This window comes from Schistocerca americana, chromosome 1 (genome assembly GCF_021461395.2).
Source record: "Schistocerca americana isolate TAMUIC-IGC-003095 chromosome 1, iqSchAmer2.1, whole genome shotgun sequence".
NCBI classification, from domain to species: domain Eukaryota; kingdom Metazoa; phylum Arthropoda; class Insecta; order Orthoptera; family Acrididae; genus Schistocerca; species Schistocerca americana.
This window is the reverse complement of record NC_060119.1, coordinates 1082628596-1082647981: the sequence shown is the minus strand read 5'-3', so window position 1 is coordinate 1082647981 and position 19386 is coordinate 1082628596. Positions and strand designations below refer to the sequence as shown.

General features: G+C 43.7%; 1 protein-coding gene across 1 annotated transcript in view; it reads left to right on the top strand.

The window, feature by feature from the left end:
* LOC124550158 (solute carrier organic anion transporter family member 74D-like) overlaps positions 1 to 19386 on the top strand; it is a 106123-nt gene that overhangs the window by 81878 nt on the left and 4859 nt on the right. Inside the window, exons 10-11 of the mRNA XM_047125290.1 lie at positions 1951 to 2098; positions 14189 to 14355. Coding sequence (XP_046981246.1) covers positions 1951 to 2098; positions 14189 to 14355 — 315 coding nt within the window. The remainder of the gene's footprint in view (positions 1 to 1950; positions 2099 to 14188; positions 14356 to 19386) is intronic.

Sequence of the window (19386 nt, the reverse complement as noted above, 5' to 3'; positions counted from 1 at the left end):
TCAACCACATGAGTGCTAAAAGGAACTCGTTAAACCTCGGTTACACGATAAATCAGTCTAATCTAAAAGCCATAAATTCAACTAAATACCTAGGTATTACAATTACGCGAACAATTTAAATTGGAAGGAACACGTAGAAAATGTTGTGGAGAAGGCTAACCAAAGACTGAGTTTTATTGGCACGACATTTAGAAAATGTAACAGACCTACTAAGGAGACTGCCTACACTACGCTTCTCCGTCCTCTTTTAGAATACTGCTGCGCGGTGTGGGATCCTTACCAGCCAGGACTGGCGGAGTACATCGAAAAAGTTCAAAGAAATGCAGCACGTCTTGTATTATCGCGAAATATGGGCGGGAGTGTCACAGAAATAATACAGGATTTGGGCTGTACATCATTAAAAGAAAGGCGTTTTTCGTTGCGACGGAATCTTCTCTCGAAATTCCTACCACCAACTTTCTCCTCCGAATGCGAAAATATTTTGTTAGCACCGACCTACATATGGAGGAACGATCACCAAGATAAAATAAGGGAAATCAGAGCTCGTACGGAAAGATACAGGAGTTCATTCTTTCCGCGAGCTATTCGAGATTGGAATAATAGGGAATTGTGAAGGTGTTTCGATGAGCCCTCTGCCAGGCACTTAAATGTGATTTGCAGAGCATCCATGTAGATGTAGATGTAGAAATGGAACCCTGTAAAAGGGTGTACTAATTTTTTCCGGCAGTATATGCGGTACATTAAAGAATAAATACATATCTCAACGTCACACTGCCGGCCGCAGTGACCGAGCGGTTCTAGGCGCTTCAGTCTGGAACCGCGCGACCGCTACGGTTGCAGGTTCGAATCCTGCCTCGGGCATGGATGTATGTAAAAAAAAAAAAAAAAACAGTTCAAATGTGTGTGAAATCTTATGGGACTTGACTGCTAAGGTCATCAGACCCTAAACTTACACACTACTTAACCTAAATTATCCTAGGGACAAACATACACACCCATGCCCGAAGGAGGACTCGAACCTCCGCCAGGACCGGCCGCGCAGTCCATGACTGCAGCGCCTAAGACTGCTCGGCTAATCCCGCGCGGCTTAGGTTTAAGTAGTTCTAAGTTCTAGGGGACTGATGACCTCAGATGTTAAGTCCCATAGTGCTCAGAGCCATTGTTTTTGAACGTTCCATTTTTCATTAGAGAGTATCGGAACAGTGAAAAAAGCAGAAACAAAGGAAATTCATGCAAAAAAACTTGTAAAAAATGTACATTTGTTAATGGAAACACTGTAATGTCTGCCTCCAGTGCTGACAAACTTGAGCATCTAATGAAAGATTTTAATGGAGAACATTTAAATGTAATCCACGTCACGTGGTGCAAGCGTTGCTTTTACTCGTACTCACTGTCTATAGTCCAGCTTTAGAGACGTGCTGGTAGATGAATCTCCTTATCACACGAAGCATAACATGATTTTCTTGCCAAAAAGAAACAAGATTCAAATGCGATTCCCGAATCAGATACGCGCTGCATAATTTTTCCACATATACAAAATACAGATGGTGACTTATCTATCTGTTTCTTGTGGTTCTGCAAAAATGGTGAGCAGCTGCATATCTAAGCAGTTAGAACACTACTTTCCAGTCTGACATTTGTTGCATGCCGCCTTCTTGTTTTTGCGCTTTTAATTGCTAGTGGTGTACTTTAAGATAGGTACTGTGCGGCATACTGGGCAGTTACTCCTATAACCGCACAGGTACATTCTCTAATTCTTACATAGGTTGTCATTAGAGTGCCCGTTGCTTGTTTAAAAACAAAAACTGGAAATAATAGATAGCCAGGAACCGATGATTAAAATGAGCTTTAAGTCATCTTTCAGTAACAGTTGCATGTGTCTGCACGGTCACACTTCAACGTATAAACGTTTGCTTGTTAAATTCCGGCAATGTTTGCGTTGCTTGCCAGGTGGAACATGACGTCGGAGTGCAACGCGGGCTGCCTGTGCGGGCCCCACGTCAAGTACGCCCCCGTCTGCTCCGCGGACGGCGCCGCCACCTTCTTCTCCGCCTGCCACGCCGGCTGCCAGGACAGCGCCATCCTCAACGGCACGCTGGTAAGCACCGCCCGCCAAAGCGAACTGCTTACCCGGCCGGGGTGGCAGCACTGTCGTGTTAAGCAGGCAGGAGAGGTAGCTATGGGTACACTCTAGTACTTGACCTTGGCCTTATGAAGCTGAAGTTTATCGCATTGCGATCGAAAAACCTTTTGTTTACCTTGTACCGCAAATCAGTAAAAACTACAACATGAAGCCGCAGCAGGAAAGCAAGGAAGTTTGTAAAAGCCATCTGAAAATGGTTTTGTAATTGTTTGATTCAAACAAACTTTTATCAACCACACTTGTGGCTAGTTGCTGTTTAAATTACGAAACTTGTATAAGTGCTCATCGCTTTTAGTTAGTAACGCGATAAGTCGCACAAATCTGAGGGCTGTAAATTCAACTAAATACTTAGAGATTACTATTACAAATAACCTAAATTGGAACGATCACACAGATAATATTGTGAGTAGAGCAAACCAAAGACTTTGATTCATTGCAGAACACTTAGAAGGTGCAACAGGTCTAGCAAAGAGACTGCTTACACTGCGCTTGTCCGCCCTATTCTGGAGTATTGCTGTTCGGTGTGGGATCCGCATCAGGTGGGACTGACGGATGACATCGAAAAAGTACAAGAAGGGGAACTGGTTTTGTATTGTCGCGAAATAGGGGAGATAGTGCCACAGACATGATACGTGAATTGGAGTGGCAATCATTAAAACAAAGGCGTTTTTGCCGGCCGAAGTGGCCGTGCGGTTAAAGGCGCTGCAGTCTGGAACCGCAAGACCGCTACGGTCGCAGGTTCGAATCCTGCCTCGGGCATGGATGTTTGTGGTGTCCTTAGGTTAGTTAGGTTTAACTAGTTCTAAGTTCTAGGGGACTAATGACCTCAGCAGTTGAGTCCCATAGTGCTCAGAGCCATTTGAACCATTTGAAAGGCGTTTTTCGTTGCGACGGGATCTTCTCATGGAATTTCAATCACCAGTTTTCTCCTCCGATTCCGAAAACATTCTGTTGGCACCCACCTACATAGGTAGAAGTGATCATCACGATAAAATAAGAGAAATCAGGGCTTGCACAGAAGAATTTAAGTGCTCTTTCTTCCCATGTACCGTTCGAGAGTGGAATGGTAGAGAGACAGCATGAAGGTGGTTCATTGAACCCTCTGCCAGGCACTTTATTGTGAATAGCAGAGTAACCACGTAGATGTAGTTGTAGTGGTCCTGGGTTTGTCTCCCAGTGACAACTTCATTTGTTTCTGGTGAAAAGGTCTGGAATGAGCTTAATTCTCCCTCGTGAGACCAACCAAGCTGGTCACTTGAACAGCAAGTCACCTAAGTAGCGTTTTAGATGGAAAGGCTTGCACCAGGCAAGGTAACACACGACGATTATTTATCACCAAGAAAAGCATCAACCGAGATTTTTTCTCTAGATTAGAGTGCGAGGTGCTTGACATATTACGACTACAGATCGTTGTTTTTGCAAGATTTTAGAACAATTCTATAGGATGTAAGTCTAGTTTTTGGCAAAACTGTGCCGGTGGAATAAAGAGGAGAATGCTAGTTTTCCTTAATTGATGCCAGAATCTCAGCTTTCCTTGCCTCCGCATATTTTTAATTTTTTTCTGTCTATTTATGAATGATAGTCTGACGTTTGCTGTTATAGCCATAGAGAAGAAGTGACCACGAAACGAATTTCTGCATTCACAATGAAACATTACTTGGCCTGTTGTTTGACAATATTTGTCAGAGACTATCACGTTTCAACAGTTATTCACAGTGTAGTGTGTGTGAAAAATAAATGTGCCACTGTCTGCTTTAACTCTTAGTTGAGGCAGGTTTCGATGCCGATGATGATTTATCCAAGGAAGACACCTTCTTCTTCTGCAACTTGTCCCAGAGGTTTTTCACACCCTATCGACATGTCACTGGTTTAGCTCAGTAGCCTGCTATCGGTGCACCCATTTTGCAGACACCTTGCAAAGTAGTATCACATCATGCACAATGTGGTGCGACGTTTCTTGACATATTTATAATTTTTGTAATTTACGTCCATCGATGGTTATTTTGCTACCTAGCTAGCGGAATTCCATAACCTCGTGTACTTAGGTGATCCCAAATTTTTATGTAAGGCTCGTCGTTGTCCTAATTTCTGCTACTTCACATTACTTCGTCTTTATTCAATTCACTCTCAATCCATATTCTGTACTTATTAGACTGTTCATTCCACTGAACAATTTCTGTAATTTTTCTTCACTTTCACTGAGGACAGCAATGCCATCAGCAAATCTAATATCCTTTCATCTTGAATTTTAATCCCACTCTCGAACTTTTCTTTTATTTCCGTCATTGCTTCGTCGACGTATAGACTGAACAGTGGCGGTGAAACACTACATCTTGCAAATTACGACATAAAGAAAAGTATTATTTTCATACATACAATAAAAATATGGCAGATCACACCTGTCAAAAATGTATCCTAATATACACTGCTCAACAAAAGTTTGGAATACCATGGTAAAATGTAGTCTACGATACTAGAGGTCTCACTGACCTAGGCACTCCATGCATTATTCAGTAGAGCCCATACAGCGAAAGGTGCTTACCACTGGCATGCTTTGTGGCCGTTTACCAGTCATGTAACCATACCGCTGCCGTAGGGGCACACAGCGAGCAGCTCAGTTTCAACACAAGCTTCATTTAGTCTGTGTTCAGCACCGCGGTAACATGCCACATAGACGCATACAACACTTTGTTAGAGTCAGCATAGTGGCTTTACTTTCTACAGGTTATACCACTCGCTTGGTGTTAGACAAATCAATGTTACCCTCTGGGAGGATTTTTAATTTTGACCGCGCTTGTGTCTAGTGGATGAGGGTAATGGACAGTAATTTTGAATACATCGTAATTAATAGAAAAACTAAACAGGCTTTTACTTTGGGGACAATGAAAGCAGTAAAGTTCATATACGAATGAAAAATCGAACGGTCGCCAGCCCAATTAGGTACATTAATTTGAAACATTATGTTCAAGAATAATGAATATTAGTTGATATAGTAACTTCCATTAAGGTTCCCTTTCTATAGCACACTGGGTAGCAGTAGTTATTATTAATGCACAAACCAGTAATCATAGAAGGTAAAATTGTACCTCACTCATAATAATAACAGTTACAATCACGATCATTACGTGACTCAGCACTGAGATGTTACTGCAGAAGGCACTGAACTAAAGTTGGAGATGAAGGGGCTTCTGACTTAATTGACATATAAATACCACAAATAAAATTAAACGATACCACAACCACACTGTTTATACTCCCATCTATAGAAATATATCAGATTTCTTTAGTAACGATAATATTCCAATTATCTTTCTAATGTGAGAAAAATATGGTGAGGACCCATAAACTGATACTGTCTCACTAGTCAAACTCTATGATTATTTCAATGGTAAGATTCAGTTCTACTAAATTTAATTCTTAGCCTCAATTGGAATAGTTTATGTTTATATTTTTCAAACTATATATTCAACACTGAGTTGCGTAACTTAAAAAAAAGTCGTTCATGGAGTAATCAGGGCTAAATTATGTTCCAAATATGTTTATCTTATGTTCCGTTTTCATCACCTGTGGAGAAGGTATTTTACACAGTAACATTTACACAGTCTGGTAGTGAATGTTTTGCACATTTAATACGCAGAAATAAATTACTAGTTCGTTATAAACAGAATACTCGGGTTTCTGAACACTTAGGAGGGGGTCCTGCATAGGTTAATGACTAGGATAAAAGTTATGGTTCTAAACACAAATTTATAGCACTTGGATTATTTTTGAAAACATTCACACAAATTAACTGGTCCATGCTCTGATACGTATCTGTATACATGAAGTTAGTGGAGCAGCGGCGAAGTAGTGGTGGCAAGCAACGTGGCGGCTACTGTACTCACGGCTCTTGATGTTTGAATGCTCTATACAATATCTTCTTGGCGATGGATTTTGATTGTGTTAGAGCCATTCCTTTCTGCCGAGAGTACCACGCTTCAGCCAAATCCACACCCGAGGCAAAATTCCTTGGAAAGCGGCTTCCAAATGCCTCCCTTGGCACCCACGATGTGTACCGTGCAACGGCTATCCCCTGACCGCGTACCGTTCCCACCAAGGAGCCTCCCAGTTCGACAGCCAGAACCACCTTTTACATCGCGCCAAGCCACTTCCGTTGCGGAGGGACTTCCCTACATCTTTCATGTTATACATGTGTCCTAAGCATGAACCAGCTTCCGATGGACAATGTTTTCTTTATAAACATACATGTATTATATAATTTCATTATTTTAAACATTATTTAGTTTTTTCCATACATACATTACAAACTTTAAATTTCATGTCACAAATCAATGACCTTAAGTAATGAAAAACAAACACTTCATAATCACAGATACCCAGGTACATAGTATAAACCTACTTTTAATCGATATAGATGTTACCAGGTCATTCATAGCAAGATGTTTCCTATCGGTTACATGTCACTCAAAGCGATGTGACTAAGGTGTGGAGAAATTACAGAGAGACGGGAAATGTGAACGATAGACCTAGCAGTGGTCGTCCTCGTATGACAACACCGATGCAGGAGCGTTTCCTCCAACTGATGACTCGCAGGCGCCCTCCATCAGCTGCCAGAAATATTGGAAATGACTTCTCAGAGGCAACAAGGATTCGTATCTCAGACTGAACAGCGCAGAGTACTTCATCCTAGTCGATGACAATGCAAGATCGCACCGTACTCTAGTAGTCTCTCGGTATCTTCAAAAATACAACATTAGCCGAAAGTAATGGCCAGCACAGTCCCCGGACATGAATGCAATGGAGCATGCATGGGACATGACAATCTTCGGGACCTCACTGAATCTGTCATTAGGACCTCATACCCCAAAATAAACTTGATGGTCTCATCCAGAGCATATATCGTAGAGTAAAAGAACTCGTCCGATTGCGGGGAGGACATATTCACTACTAAAGACTGATGATCACCATTATGAAATAAGGACTTTCACTGCTTTGTTCCCAAAATCTACTCTTAAGACAGAGCTTTGTTTTGTAATGATTTTTCGTAACTAACAAAAATGGTTTTTGTTTTCAGAAGGAAAAAAATGGCTCTGAGCACTATGGGACTTCTGAGGTAATCAGTCCCCTAGAACTTAGAACTACTTAAACCTAACTAACGTAAGGATATCACACACATCCATGCCCGAGGCAGGATTCGAACCTGCGACCGTAGCGGTCGCGCTGTTCCAGAATGTAGCGCCTAGAACCGCTCGGCCACCCCGGCCGGCATTTTCAGAAGGAATCATGTTTATTTTGCTAATAAGGAATTGTACAAACAACAATAGGTGTATTATAAGGAGTCCTTGTAGTAAACTCTGTGATATTCCAAATTTTTGTTGAGGTGTATATTATTACAAATCGTACGTGTTAAGAATATATCCTAATACATTAACTGTTCAAAATACGAGATCCGACAATAAATTAATGAGACTGATGTGAAAAAAATGCTGCTTACCGTTTTAGTCAAGTTTAGTGTTGTCTCCTTCAAAGTATTTCTCTTCTGATTGCACACACTTTTTCCAGCGCTTCTGCCATTGATGGTAACATATCTGGATCTCATCTTCTGTAATATCCTCAAAGACCCTCGTCACAGCTTTTTAGACATCTTGTGTTGTTCGAAAATGGTGTCCCTTGACTGTCGTTTTGACTCTTGGAAACAGAAGAGAGTCGCACAGAGCGATATCTGGTGAATAAGGTGTCTGTGGTAGTACTGAAATTTGTTTTGATGTTAAAAATTGCTGTACTGACAGAGCAGTATGGGATTATCGTGATGCAGAATCCAATTATCAGCAATGTTGGCACGGACATGAAAAACTCTTTCACAAAGTCTTTCTAAAATTTCTTTGTAGTAATAGTGGTTAACTGTCTGTCCAGGAGGCACCCACTATTTATGAACATTTCCCTTGGAATCAAAGAAGCACGCAAGCATGCATGGTTGTCCACTGTGGTCTTCACTTTCAACATTCGTTCTGCTTTCACTAAACATTTTATACCAACGAAAAACTTGAGCTCTTGACATAACCTCTTCTCCAAAAGCCTTCTGAAGCTTACTGTAAGTTGTCGTCGCGTTTTCACTCAATTTAACGCAAAAAGAAATGGCATACCTCTGCGCAATGTTATGCCGTTTCATTTCCGTGACGAGAGACACAGACATGTGTTAACTTATTACAGCACAACTCACGACTGAGCAGTTGCATCGATGTGCCGCTTGGACTAGAAACAGCTTATAGACCAAAGTCAAAGATATTGTGCCCACACAAGCCTGGAGGGTTGCCACATCTTGCAAAGAAAATAAGTCTCATTACTTTATTGTCGCACCTCGTATATCCTAATATATTAAAAATAGGGCGACATCGTCAAGAGAAACAAACAAAATCAGCAAGACGTCGTCGAACATAGATAAAAGTACGGTGGGATCTAGGCCACAGTGCCGGCAGTCGTGTTGTGAACGGCATTGCTTTTCGTAACTGACAAGGGTACGGTTTCACCAACACACAATTATATAAAGTGCAATTATGTAAAGCATGTAATTAGGTAAAACTATTCTGGAATTACAGGGTGATATTAGTTTTTATAATAATAAAGTGAAATACCGTAAAAACACAGATGAAATTAAATATTACAGTTGTTAAAAACGAAACGTGTAACTGAGAACGTTTTATTCTGAAACACTGTTGCTCTAATTTTAGATAACCACTGATAACATTCTCAAGCACAAGTTTAAGGAGTTAACAAAATTACACAATAATTTATAAGATGTTTGTTTACAGGATGTAGACTATCCATTAGCTGTACTTGGTTTCCCATTTTTTTTCTAAAGATCTGAAGATGGTTACCACAGACAGAAATGATGGTCTGGGAAGAAAAGTTTGAGATCATACACTGGAATAAATGAAACAAATCCGTTCGTAGGCTTGCTGCCTGAACCCACATTTATCACCCTTCTGGACGAATCTGAGTAGGTTTCACCGTGGCTAGACGGAAAGCGCGTAATAGTTGTTCTTCCGTGGTACAGCATGCTAATGGCTGGAGACACCATTTTTTTGCGCTTTGAATTAGATTCATTGAAATTGAATGAATGAATCTATGGGGATGAACTCCATAAAGGTGCAGAGACATGAAATAATTTCGGTACGATACTGAACTGCCTATGTTGCTCAGGAGTACGATGCAAAGCTTCTTCGGATATGCATGCATGTTCGAAAGAACAGAAACTGTGGCGACTACAGCCGTTATGAAATACATGAATGTATTCGTAGTTGCGAATATGGACAACCATCATTTTAGATGCACTGCACGCAGTAGATGAGCTCTGAACTTACCCTTTGGAGAGACCCTACAGCTATAGTTTTATAGCTACCTTTTGGAAACTTCTCGCATCTTTGTTATTATAGAATATCTGCATTATACCTAAATCTAAACATCCTAGCTTTATCTAATCACTTACTTAATCTATCTTGCTTCCATACTCTTAGTACACAAAAACAGAAAATCATGAATTTCAACCAAAATATTACTTTGTGAGATCCAGCATGCTGTTTCCATTAAATTACAATGAAAAAGGAATCCGAATATCAATTTTGAAGTTTCTAGCTCCTTCCTGTTGCGCCGATGGTTTTTGCGTAAAACGTACAAACTTCAAAAACTCTTAGATTTACTAAACTGAAACTTAACACATTATCATTTTAGCATCAATCCTGACATGCTATTAACTTTTCAGATTATTTACTTTACTTATAAGGTACTGCGCAACATTCGTGACGTCATGGCTAGTTACAGCGGACTAGGCTGGCACACAATGGAAAGCATATGAACTCTATATGGCGTGAGTAGGCTGTTTCACTACAACTCGTTACAAGCAACTTGCTGTAATTGAATTCTCGGCTGCGGAAAAAGAAACCTCAGTGTACATCTTTAAAAGTTTATGTACAGTTTACGGTAATACTGCAGTTTATAGTAGTAATGTTGAGTGACGGGCAAAGAAAACTTAAAGCGTCAAGAAGTGCAGAAACGGGCTCCATGCTCAGCAAAGTTCGAGATGTCCTGCCACAGCCGCTGTTCCTGACACAATGAAAATCGCACGAGTGCAGTTTTTAGTACAGGTCGGCGCGTGAGAAACCTACAATGACGAGAGCGTAATACATGTCGCGAAATCAAGCCTACGAGCACAGGACAGTAGCTTTTATCGACAAGGAATATAGGCTCTTAACAACGCTGGTGTAAAGCTGTGGAACGTGATGGAGACTGTGTAGAAAAATAGTACATGTAAAAGAAATTTTGACTGATATTGTCACCAAATACTAACTCTTACGAGTAAATATGTACTCAGAAAAAATTGTGGGGTATTATTTATTGAATGATTCTCCTACATGCATAGGTTTTTCGAAAAAGATTTACAGTAACAGTTTTTGTACCTCATTTATTAATAAGAATGAGTCAGTGTACAGGGGATCTGCCATACTCCTCACAGACGTCAATACACAGCTTCCATCTTCCTGGCAACACCATTACTGTTTGATGGGTCCGGTGTTTGGGACACTACGTACCCATGCAGAGCTGCCTGCATTGTTCCCTTCTGCGTACCTCTTATCTCACTGCGCGTCCGTCATGTTATTCACTAAAGCACAGTCAGATGGAGCGAAATGTGATGAGAATGGTGGGTGTGGCACAACAATGAACCCCAGTGATGTTAGCTTTGCAGACGTGGCGTTGCTGGGGTGGGACCGCGCATTGTCGTGGGTGAGGAGCACTGCTTCGGCCACTTTCTCTGTCGTCTTTTCTGAGTCTGTTGTTTTGACTCCTTCCACAGAACCCATGCGGTCCATCTTTGTCGACGATAGTCGCCTTTCATCTTGTCCATAGCTTTTTCTACTTGATAACGAACAAGTGCTGTCCTTTCACTATACACGACCTAGCGGCTGCATGGTGTGTTAGAATCAGTTCATCGTCCTAGGAGAGGACGTCCCTGTAGTTTAAGCGGTACTCGTAAGACGGGACGAGGAGAAGGAAGGAGAGATTAGTGTTTAGTGCCGCGTCGACAACGAGGTCATTAGAGCCGGAACACAACCTCGGATTAGAGAAGAATGTGGAAGGGAGCCGGTCACGCTCTTTCAAAGGAACTATCCCGGCATCTGCACAAACGTTTTATGGAAATGATAGAAAACCTAAATCAGGATAGCAGAACGCGGATCTGAACCGTCGTACTCCCTCAGTACACTTATAAAACATTTCCGATCGCACCTCGTATCTTGTCCTTTCATTATCGTTATAAGACTTCTATTATTTGAAAACTATACAAGGTTGGTTTTCAACATTATCGTGATATCTTCTTTCTTTCACTTGCGCCGTTGTCCCGCAATGTTCGCAGGGTCGGCGTGGTTACAACGGATTTGGCAAGGTTAATTTAAAGGGGTGGCTGGATGCCCTTCCTGCGGCCATCCCATACTCCCCAGGACGGAATCAGTGTACCCCAGCTGTCTGCGTCTAGTGGAAACCATGAAATAGTGCGGAAGTGTTACAAATGTCTGCGTGTCGTGTAACTGATGCGGGATGTGGGGACCAGCCCGGTATTCACCTAGCGGGATGTGGAAAACCGCTTAAAAACCACATCCAGACTGGCCGACACACCGGCCCACGTCGTTAATCCGCCGTGCGGATTCGATCCGGGGCTGGCGCGCCTACCCGAGTCCAGGAAGCAGCGCATTAGCGCTCTTTTGTGTGTGTGTGTGTGTGTGTGTGTGTGTGTGTGTAGTAGGTCAGGGGCCAGAGTGGGCAGGGGTTGTACTTGGAGGCCTGGCCACAGTGTCCCCGTTTCCTGACAGGATAAGGGAGAGGGAGCGGGAAGGAAACATTGTACATTTATATAATTTTTTTTATTAATAACAATAATATTTTATTTATTCATTTAATTTTAATGTCTCAAAATAAAAATCATATATGAAAAAGAAGGGAAAGAAATATAGGGCCGAAGTGACATCCTCGTCACTTCACAGGGAGTAAATCCTATCCCTCGAAACAACGTAAACCTGGGACTCCCCACCGCTTCGGGGGGTTATGAAAAATGCTGCCTAGAAAGTTCGCAAAATGCGTTTTATATTTAGAGTGGCGGCGGATGATTTCGTGTTGTTCTAGTAGATAATGCCAATAGTCCATGCCCGATATCAAGGTCCGCGAGAGCACGTAGTGCGATGCGTGTCCTCCAATCCATCGAATTGCCGAAGTTTTTTGTGAGGGGAAAAAGACAGCGTCAGGGAAAAATAAAGCGTCCGTCGTGATCGTTGATTCGTCGTTGCGTCGGAGGAGGGCCATGATGCGTTGCGTCAGCCGCTAAACATCCTTTGCCTCACCGCACTGCAAAGGATGTTCGTCGGTGTCCTGCATGCCACATATAAGGCAGAGCGGGGAATTTACCATGCGAATGTCGTACAATCGTTGGTGGTTCACTGTCTTGCGGTTGATTAATGTATACCAAGACGATCGCGCTGCTGTGGTGAGGAGAGGCGTATGGACAGCTCGCCAAATCTGTCGCCAGTCTCGCGTTGAGTATTTAAGTTCGACAACATTGCTGCCATGATGACGCCGCAAGTATCGATATATCTCACGGGTAGTGGGGAGTCTTGTAGGAGGTATCTGTAACTGAACATAACTAAAATCAACAAAGAATCGCGCGACATGAGAAAAGAGGGCGATATTGTGCCTATCACCACCGGCGGTTCAAAGGACGTGGGAAGAAGCACATCCAGGGTTGCCGACGTGATAGCGTGTTGCCGTTGGTTCCAAGTTTGTAGCGTCTCTCGCAGGTATAGAGCTAGAGCCTTGTTCCGCGCATCCGTGAGGTTAAGTCCTCCAGAATGGTATGGGACAGTTAAAGTCTCGTATTTGATCTTAAACAACATTCCTTGGCTGACATAGTATCCAAAGGCCGCCATTAATCTGTCAGCAATACCATGCGGCATTGGCAGTACCTGTGCCGGGTGGGGCAGTCGCGAGGCCAGGTGAACATTAGTGTAGTCCACCCTTTGCAGCAGGTCGTGCGTTCGGAGTGAATTGTTGCGAATGTGCAGTCGGACGTGCTGGAGAAGACGTCGATAGCTCGCCGCCGCTGATTGCCGTAGCGATCGGGTGAATAACACACCTAAGCATCGCAAGATATCCACCGTCGTAAACGGACTGTGCAAAGCGGCCAGCCCTCGACCGATGTGCATAATCTTGGTTTTTGACCCTACTTCCCGCAGCTACTCCGTACGTAGTAAGAAGGGTATCCACCTTACTTACTTCGTTCTCCGACTGGACGAGTATCATCAAGTCGTCGGCATATGTACGACACATGAATGAGCTCACACGTAGTCGGACGCCTGTTAGAGTCCGTCGAAGAGTCTGCATCAATGGTTCGAGCGCTATTGTAAACAGTATCATGAACAAGGGACATCCTTGCCTAACGGAGCTGCTAACAGGAATCGTTCCCACCTCCCTGCCAATGACTCTCACCGTCGAAGAAGCGCCGCGAAGGAGGCGCATGAGGACGGTAATAAAATCCTGTGGTATCGCCATGCGTCGCATGGTCGAGTCAAGGAAATCATGGTTGATCCTGTCAAAGGCACGATCAAAATCCACCGCTCGCATGCGACAGGCTTCCGTCAGGGAAATTACGTCACGGTATTCGCCTAGAATAGAATGTATGTTGCTCCGAACCCCTAGACAAGCCTGGTCTGGCTTGGATATTACAGTCTTGAGCCTTGCCGCCAACATTCGCGCAGCGCCCTCGGCTAACCTGGCGGGTATTATCATGATACCTTATAACGTTTAACTTCCTCATTCTTACACTTCAATTTGTGCATCCCAAGGGGCACGTACAACGTGCGGTCAGTGTTGCATTTAAATCCACGTGCGCTCCACGATATCGACGGCGACAAGATCAAATGCATTGCGAATGCGTGTATTCAAGTTACGAATGTCTGTAAACTAAGTGCGGTATAGCTGGTGAGGTGGTGCCTGCGGCTGTTGCAGACGTTCAGCCGGTGCAGCTGCATCCCGGGGCCCGGCGGCGGCCACGCCGTGGAGGGGGCGTGTCCCGCCAGCTGCGCCGCCAGCTTCGGCGCCTTCCTGGCGCTGCACTGCCTCACCAGCTTCCTCGTCGCCACAGGCCGCGCTGGCAACCTGCTGCTGCAGTTCCGGTACGTCGCTCACTACGCACTGCCTTCACGTTGCTTTCATAACATCTTCGCGGTCTTACTTCCTAATCTAATGCCCACAGAACCATCTGACTAAATTTTACTACACTCCATTTCCCTTGTTTTCCGTTTCTTGAAGTTCATCTTACAACCTCTTCTCAACAATCTGCCCATACCGTGTAAAATGTAAACTTTCACGGCCTTAAATGTCACACACTAAAAATTTCAGGATATTACGCCGTGGTCGGAATTTCCTGCTGAAACCTAACTTTTTGTCCCCATCTGTGGATATAATCTTCAAGGGAGGTTGAAGCTTTCTCGAAGGTCCGATGCACACCCTGCCATGCTGCGGATCGAAATAAAATATCATTCCCCTCACAGTCATGCAAAAACCCACCAGAAAATAGCAATACCTAAAATTGTGCAAGGATGCTCGAAAATCTTTGGAAAATAAGGCCTTTACAGAATATCGTGTAGCTGTGGAGGCGTGAACATGGCTGTTACTACACTGATGGGCCAAGGAAACTGCTACACCCGTCTAATACCGTATAGAGCCCCTGCGAGCACGCAGAAGTGCCGCAACAACACGAGGCGTGGACTCCACTAATGTCTGAGGCGGTGCTGAAGTGAACTGACACCGTGAATCATGCAGCCCTGTCCATAAATCCATAAGCGTACGAGGGGCTGAAGATTTCTTCTGAACAGCATGTTGCAAAGCATCCCAGATATGGTCACTAATGTTAATAATGTTCGTGTCTGGGGAGTTTGGTGCCTAGCGGAAGTGTTTAAACTCAGAAGAGTGTTCATGGATCCACTCTGTAGCAATTCTGGATGTGTGGGGTGTCGCGTTGTCTTGCTGGAATTGCCCAAGTCCGTCGGATTGCACAATGGGCAAAATGGTTCAAATGGCTCTAAGCACTATGGGAGTTAACATCTGAGGCCATCAGTCTACTAGACTTAGAACTACTTAAACCTAACTAACCTAAGGACAGCACACACATCCATGCCCGAGGCAGGATTTGAACCTGCAACCGTAGCAGCAGCGCGGTTCCGGACTGAAGCGCCTAGAACCTCTCGGCCACAACGGCCGGCTCACAATGGAAATGAATGAGTACAGGTGATCAGGCCGGATGCTTATGTACGTGTCACATGTCAGAGTCGAATGTAGACGTATCAGGGGTCCCATATCACTCCAATTGCACACGATCCACACCATTACAGAGCCTCCACCAGCTTGAACAGTCCCTTGCTGAAATGCAGGGTCCATGGATTCATGACGTTGTCTCCATACCCGTACGCGTCCATCCGCTCGATACAATTTGAAACGAATTTCGTCCTACCAGGAAACATGTTTACAGTCATCAACACTCCAATGACGGTGTTGATGGGTCCAGGTCAGGCGTACAGTTTTGTGTCGTGCAATCATCAAGGGTACACGAGTGATCCTTCGGCTCCGAAAGCCCATATCGATGATGTTTTGTTGAATGGTTCGCACGCTGACACTTGTTGATGGTCCACCAATGAAATCTGCACAGTTTGCTGAAGGATTGCGCTTCTGTTAGTTTCAACGATTCTTTTCCGTCGACGTTGGCCCCATTCGTGCACGATTTTTTTCCGGCAGTAGTAATGTCTGAGACTTGATGTTTTACCGGATTCCTGATATTCACGATTCATTCGTGAAATGGTCGTATGAGAAGATCCCCACTTCATCACTACTTTGGAGATGCTGTGTCCCATCGTTCGTGCGCCGCCTGTAACACAACGTTCAAACTCACTTAAATCTTGGTAACCTGCCACTGTAGCAGCAGTAAACGATCTAGCAACTGCACCAGACACTTATCTTATATGGGCGTTGCCGTCCGCAGTGCCATATTCTGCCGTTTACGTATCTCTGTATTTGAATACGCTCGCCTATACCAGTTTCTTTGGCGCTTCAGTGTAAAAAATTACTACAAAAACACAGGGGCAAATGTAAAAGGGGAGAAGTATACAGACTAACTGTTGCGGAACATGCTTTGTACTCAGGAGACCACTGGATTCGATTATATAAGACTCAAGTATTGACAACCACAAGCGGATACTGTGAAGGACTATAGAGAGACACCATAATGATTACTAATTTCAATCAGAAGGGTTGAGGTGTGAAACTAAATGGTATCTGGATTTCGGTGCCCTGGGGTGATAGCAATAGCTGGCGACAGCAACCGACAACGCCAATTCCGTTCGAATTTTCCGTCTTTCATCCGATCTTCCAACACTTTTGTCGCGTCTGACAGTATTACGATGTCACCGAAAAACCTCAAACTTTTATTTTACATCCTGAACATTAATATATTTTAAAAATTTATCTTTGGTCTGCCTGCACAGTGCACAAATTGACCAACTATGCTGACAGGCTACTAGATGTGTCTGTCGCTTCCTTTCATGTCTTGCGACAAAGAAGGAGCCTCCTAGAAGATTGTGAGCCTAAAGACTGAAGACAGGCACAATCGGGCGTACCCTGGAAACGGTGAAAGATTTCACCGGCTAATCCTTCTAACACCAGATCAAGTTAAAGTCCAAAACCAAATTAACATCAAGATGCAACGGCCTTTATCAAGACCACCCCTTGTGACGATCTCTATAAATATTGAGGGATTCTCTAGTCATAAGAGTGTTTCATTAGCAGACATGTGCCATAAGCATAAATGCGACGTATTGTTGGTGCAGGAAACACACCGGGGAGCCACCAGCCACAGACCTAAAATAGCAGGAATGGATTTGGCCATTGAAAGACTTCACGACAAGTATGGGAGGGCGATTTTCATCAGACCCGGGCTCAACGTAACATCAGCCGCAATGACAGAAGTAAATAACATTGAAGTACTTACCATTCGCGCCCAGAAGTTCTCTGTGACGTCTGTGTACAAACCACCGGATGTGGACTTTGTTTTCCATGAACCAAAAAATTTTACATATGACCATATTAATTTTGTCATGGGCGATTTCAACTGCCATGGTGAAGCATGGGGATATAATGAGACTGATGAGAATGGTGTACGGCTTGAATCCTGGGCTGACACTAATGACCTACAACTCATTCATGACCCAAAACAGCCAGCATCGTTCAACAGCAGAAGATGGAGAAGGGTATATAATCCTGACATCTTTGTGAGTAGGAAGTTGGCAGCACAGTGCATGAAGCTTGTTGAAGAACCTATCCCAAGCACACAACACAGACCCGTCATTTGTGTTGTGAATGCCATGGTTAAACCAGAGGAGGTGCCTTTCCGAAGACGGTTTAATTTCAAAAAGGCAGACTGGCAGAAATTTAAAGAGCAATTGGACGAAGAGATTGAGAAAATCCCTCCTCGACCAGATGAGTATGGTAGATTTATCGACCTAGTGAAAGGGATCTCAAGGAAAAACATCCCAAGGGTTTGCCGTACCCGGTACATCCAGGGTCTGACCGGCAGCAGCAAGGTCTTACTTGACAGGTACCAAAAGCTGTTCACTCAGGACCCCTTCAGCGAAGATACGATGGAGGCTGGGGAGGAACCTAATGCAGGCTATTGCTGAGGATAAGAGATCACGGTGGTGCAAACTAGTCGAGAATCTTGACATGAAACAAAACAGCAGACGTGCATGGAAAGTACTGAAAAACTTAAGTGGAGACCCAACTGACCACCAGCAGAAGAACAACGGGGTAACAGCAAATCAGATTGTTAGCCAACTTCTGAAGAATGGGAAAACCAAAGGGAAAAGAGAAAGAGTTATACCCCAAGAACAAAAAGATTACGGACTCCTCAATGCTTCATTCACAGCAACCGAACTGGAAGACGCCATTCAGAGTATGAAACTGAATAAGGCCGCTGGAACTGATGACCTTAGAACGGAGCAGATAAAACAGTTTGGGCCCAAAGCTCGAAACTGGTTACTACCTGTATTAAAGAGCTGAATATTCCAAAATTATGGCGGCAGGCGAGAGTGGTGGCTTTACTAAAAACCGGCAAGGAAATAAAGGACCCCAAAAATTACAGACCAGTGTCACTTCTATGCCATCTCTATAAGATACTGGAGCGGATGATTCTCAACCGGGTGGCAGAAACTATAGATGGAAAGCTCATAAAGGAACAAGCCGGTTTCAGACCAGGAAGATCTTGTTGTGGGCAAATACTTAATCTGACGCAACATATAGAAGATGGGTTTGAAAAAAAATTAATAACGGGAGCAGCTTTCATAGATCTTACTTCTGCATGCGACACGGTAAACCACAGAAAGCTATTGCGCAAATTATATCACCTCACAGCGGACTGTAGGTTGACGATGGTTATTGGTAGTCTTCTGCAGAATCGAAGATTTTATGTCTCCCTAAATGGTAAGAACAGTAGATAGCGACTGCAGTAGAATGGCTTACCACAAGGAAGTGTACTTTCTCCCATCCTTTATAAAATGTACACTAATGATCAACCTATACCTCAAGATGCAAGACTGTTCGTATATGCTGATGACACAGCTGTGGTGGTCTAGGGGTCCAATTTTGATGCAACATCTGGAAATAGCCTGCAAATCTCTCTAGAGCGCTTGAAGAGCTGGCTCAATACTACGACGCCAATCACCTCAAGCCAAACCCTGACAAAACCCAAGTATGTGCTTTCCATCTGCGCAATAGAGATGCTGGAGTTGAGCTCGACGTTACATGGTAAGGTAAGAAGCTAAAGCACTGTCCAACACCTAAATACCTTGGGGCTGTACTTGACAGAACGCTTTCCTTCAAGCAGCATTGCCAAAACACCAAGGCTAAAGTCTGCTCCAGGAATAACATCATCCGCAGGCTGACAAACTATGAATGGGGAGCTCAACCATCAGTACTGAGAACATCAGCACTTGCTCTGTGTGTTTCTGCAGCAGACTGTGCAGCGCCAGTATGGGAAGCATCTGCACCTGCTAAACAGGTTGATGTAAGTGTCAATGAGACAATGCGAATTGTTACAGGCTGTCTCAGACCCACACCAACGGGTAATTTGTACCTACTTGCTGGAATTGCCCCATCCA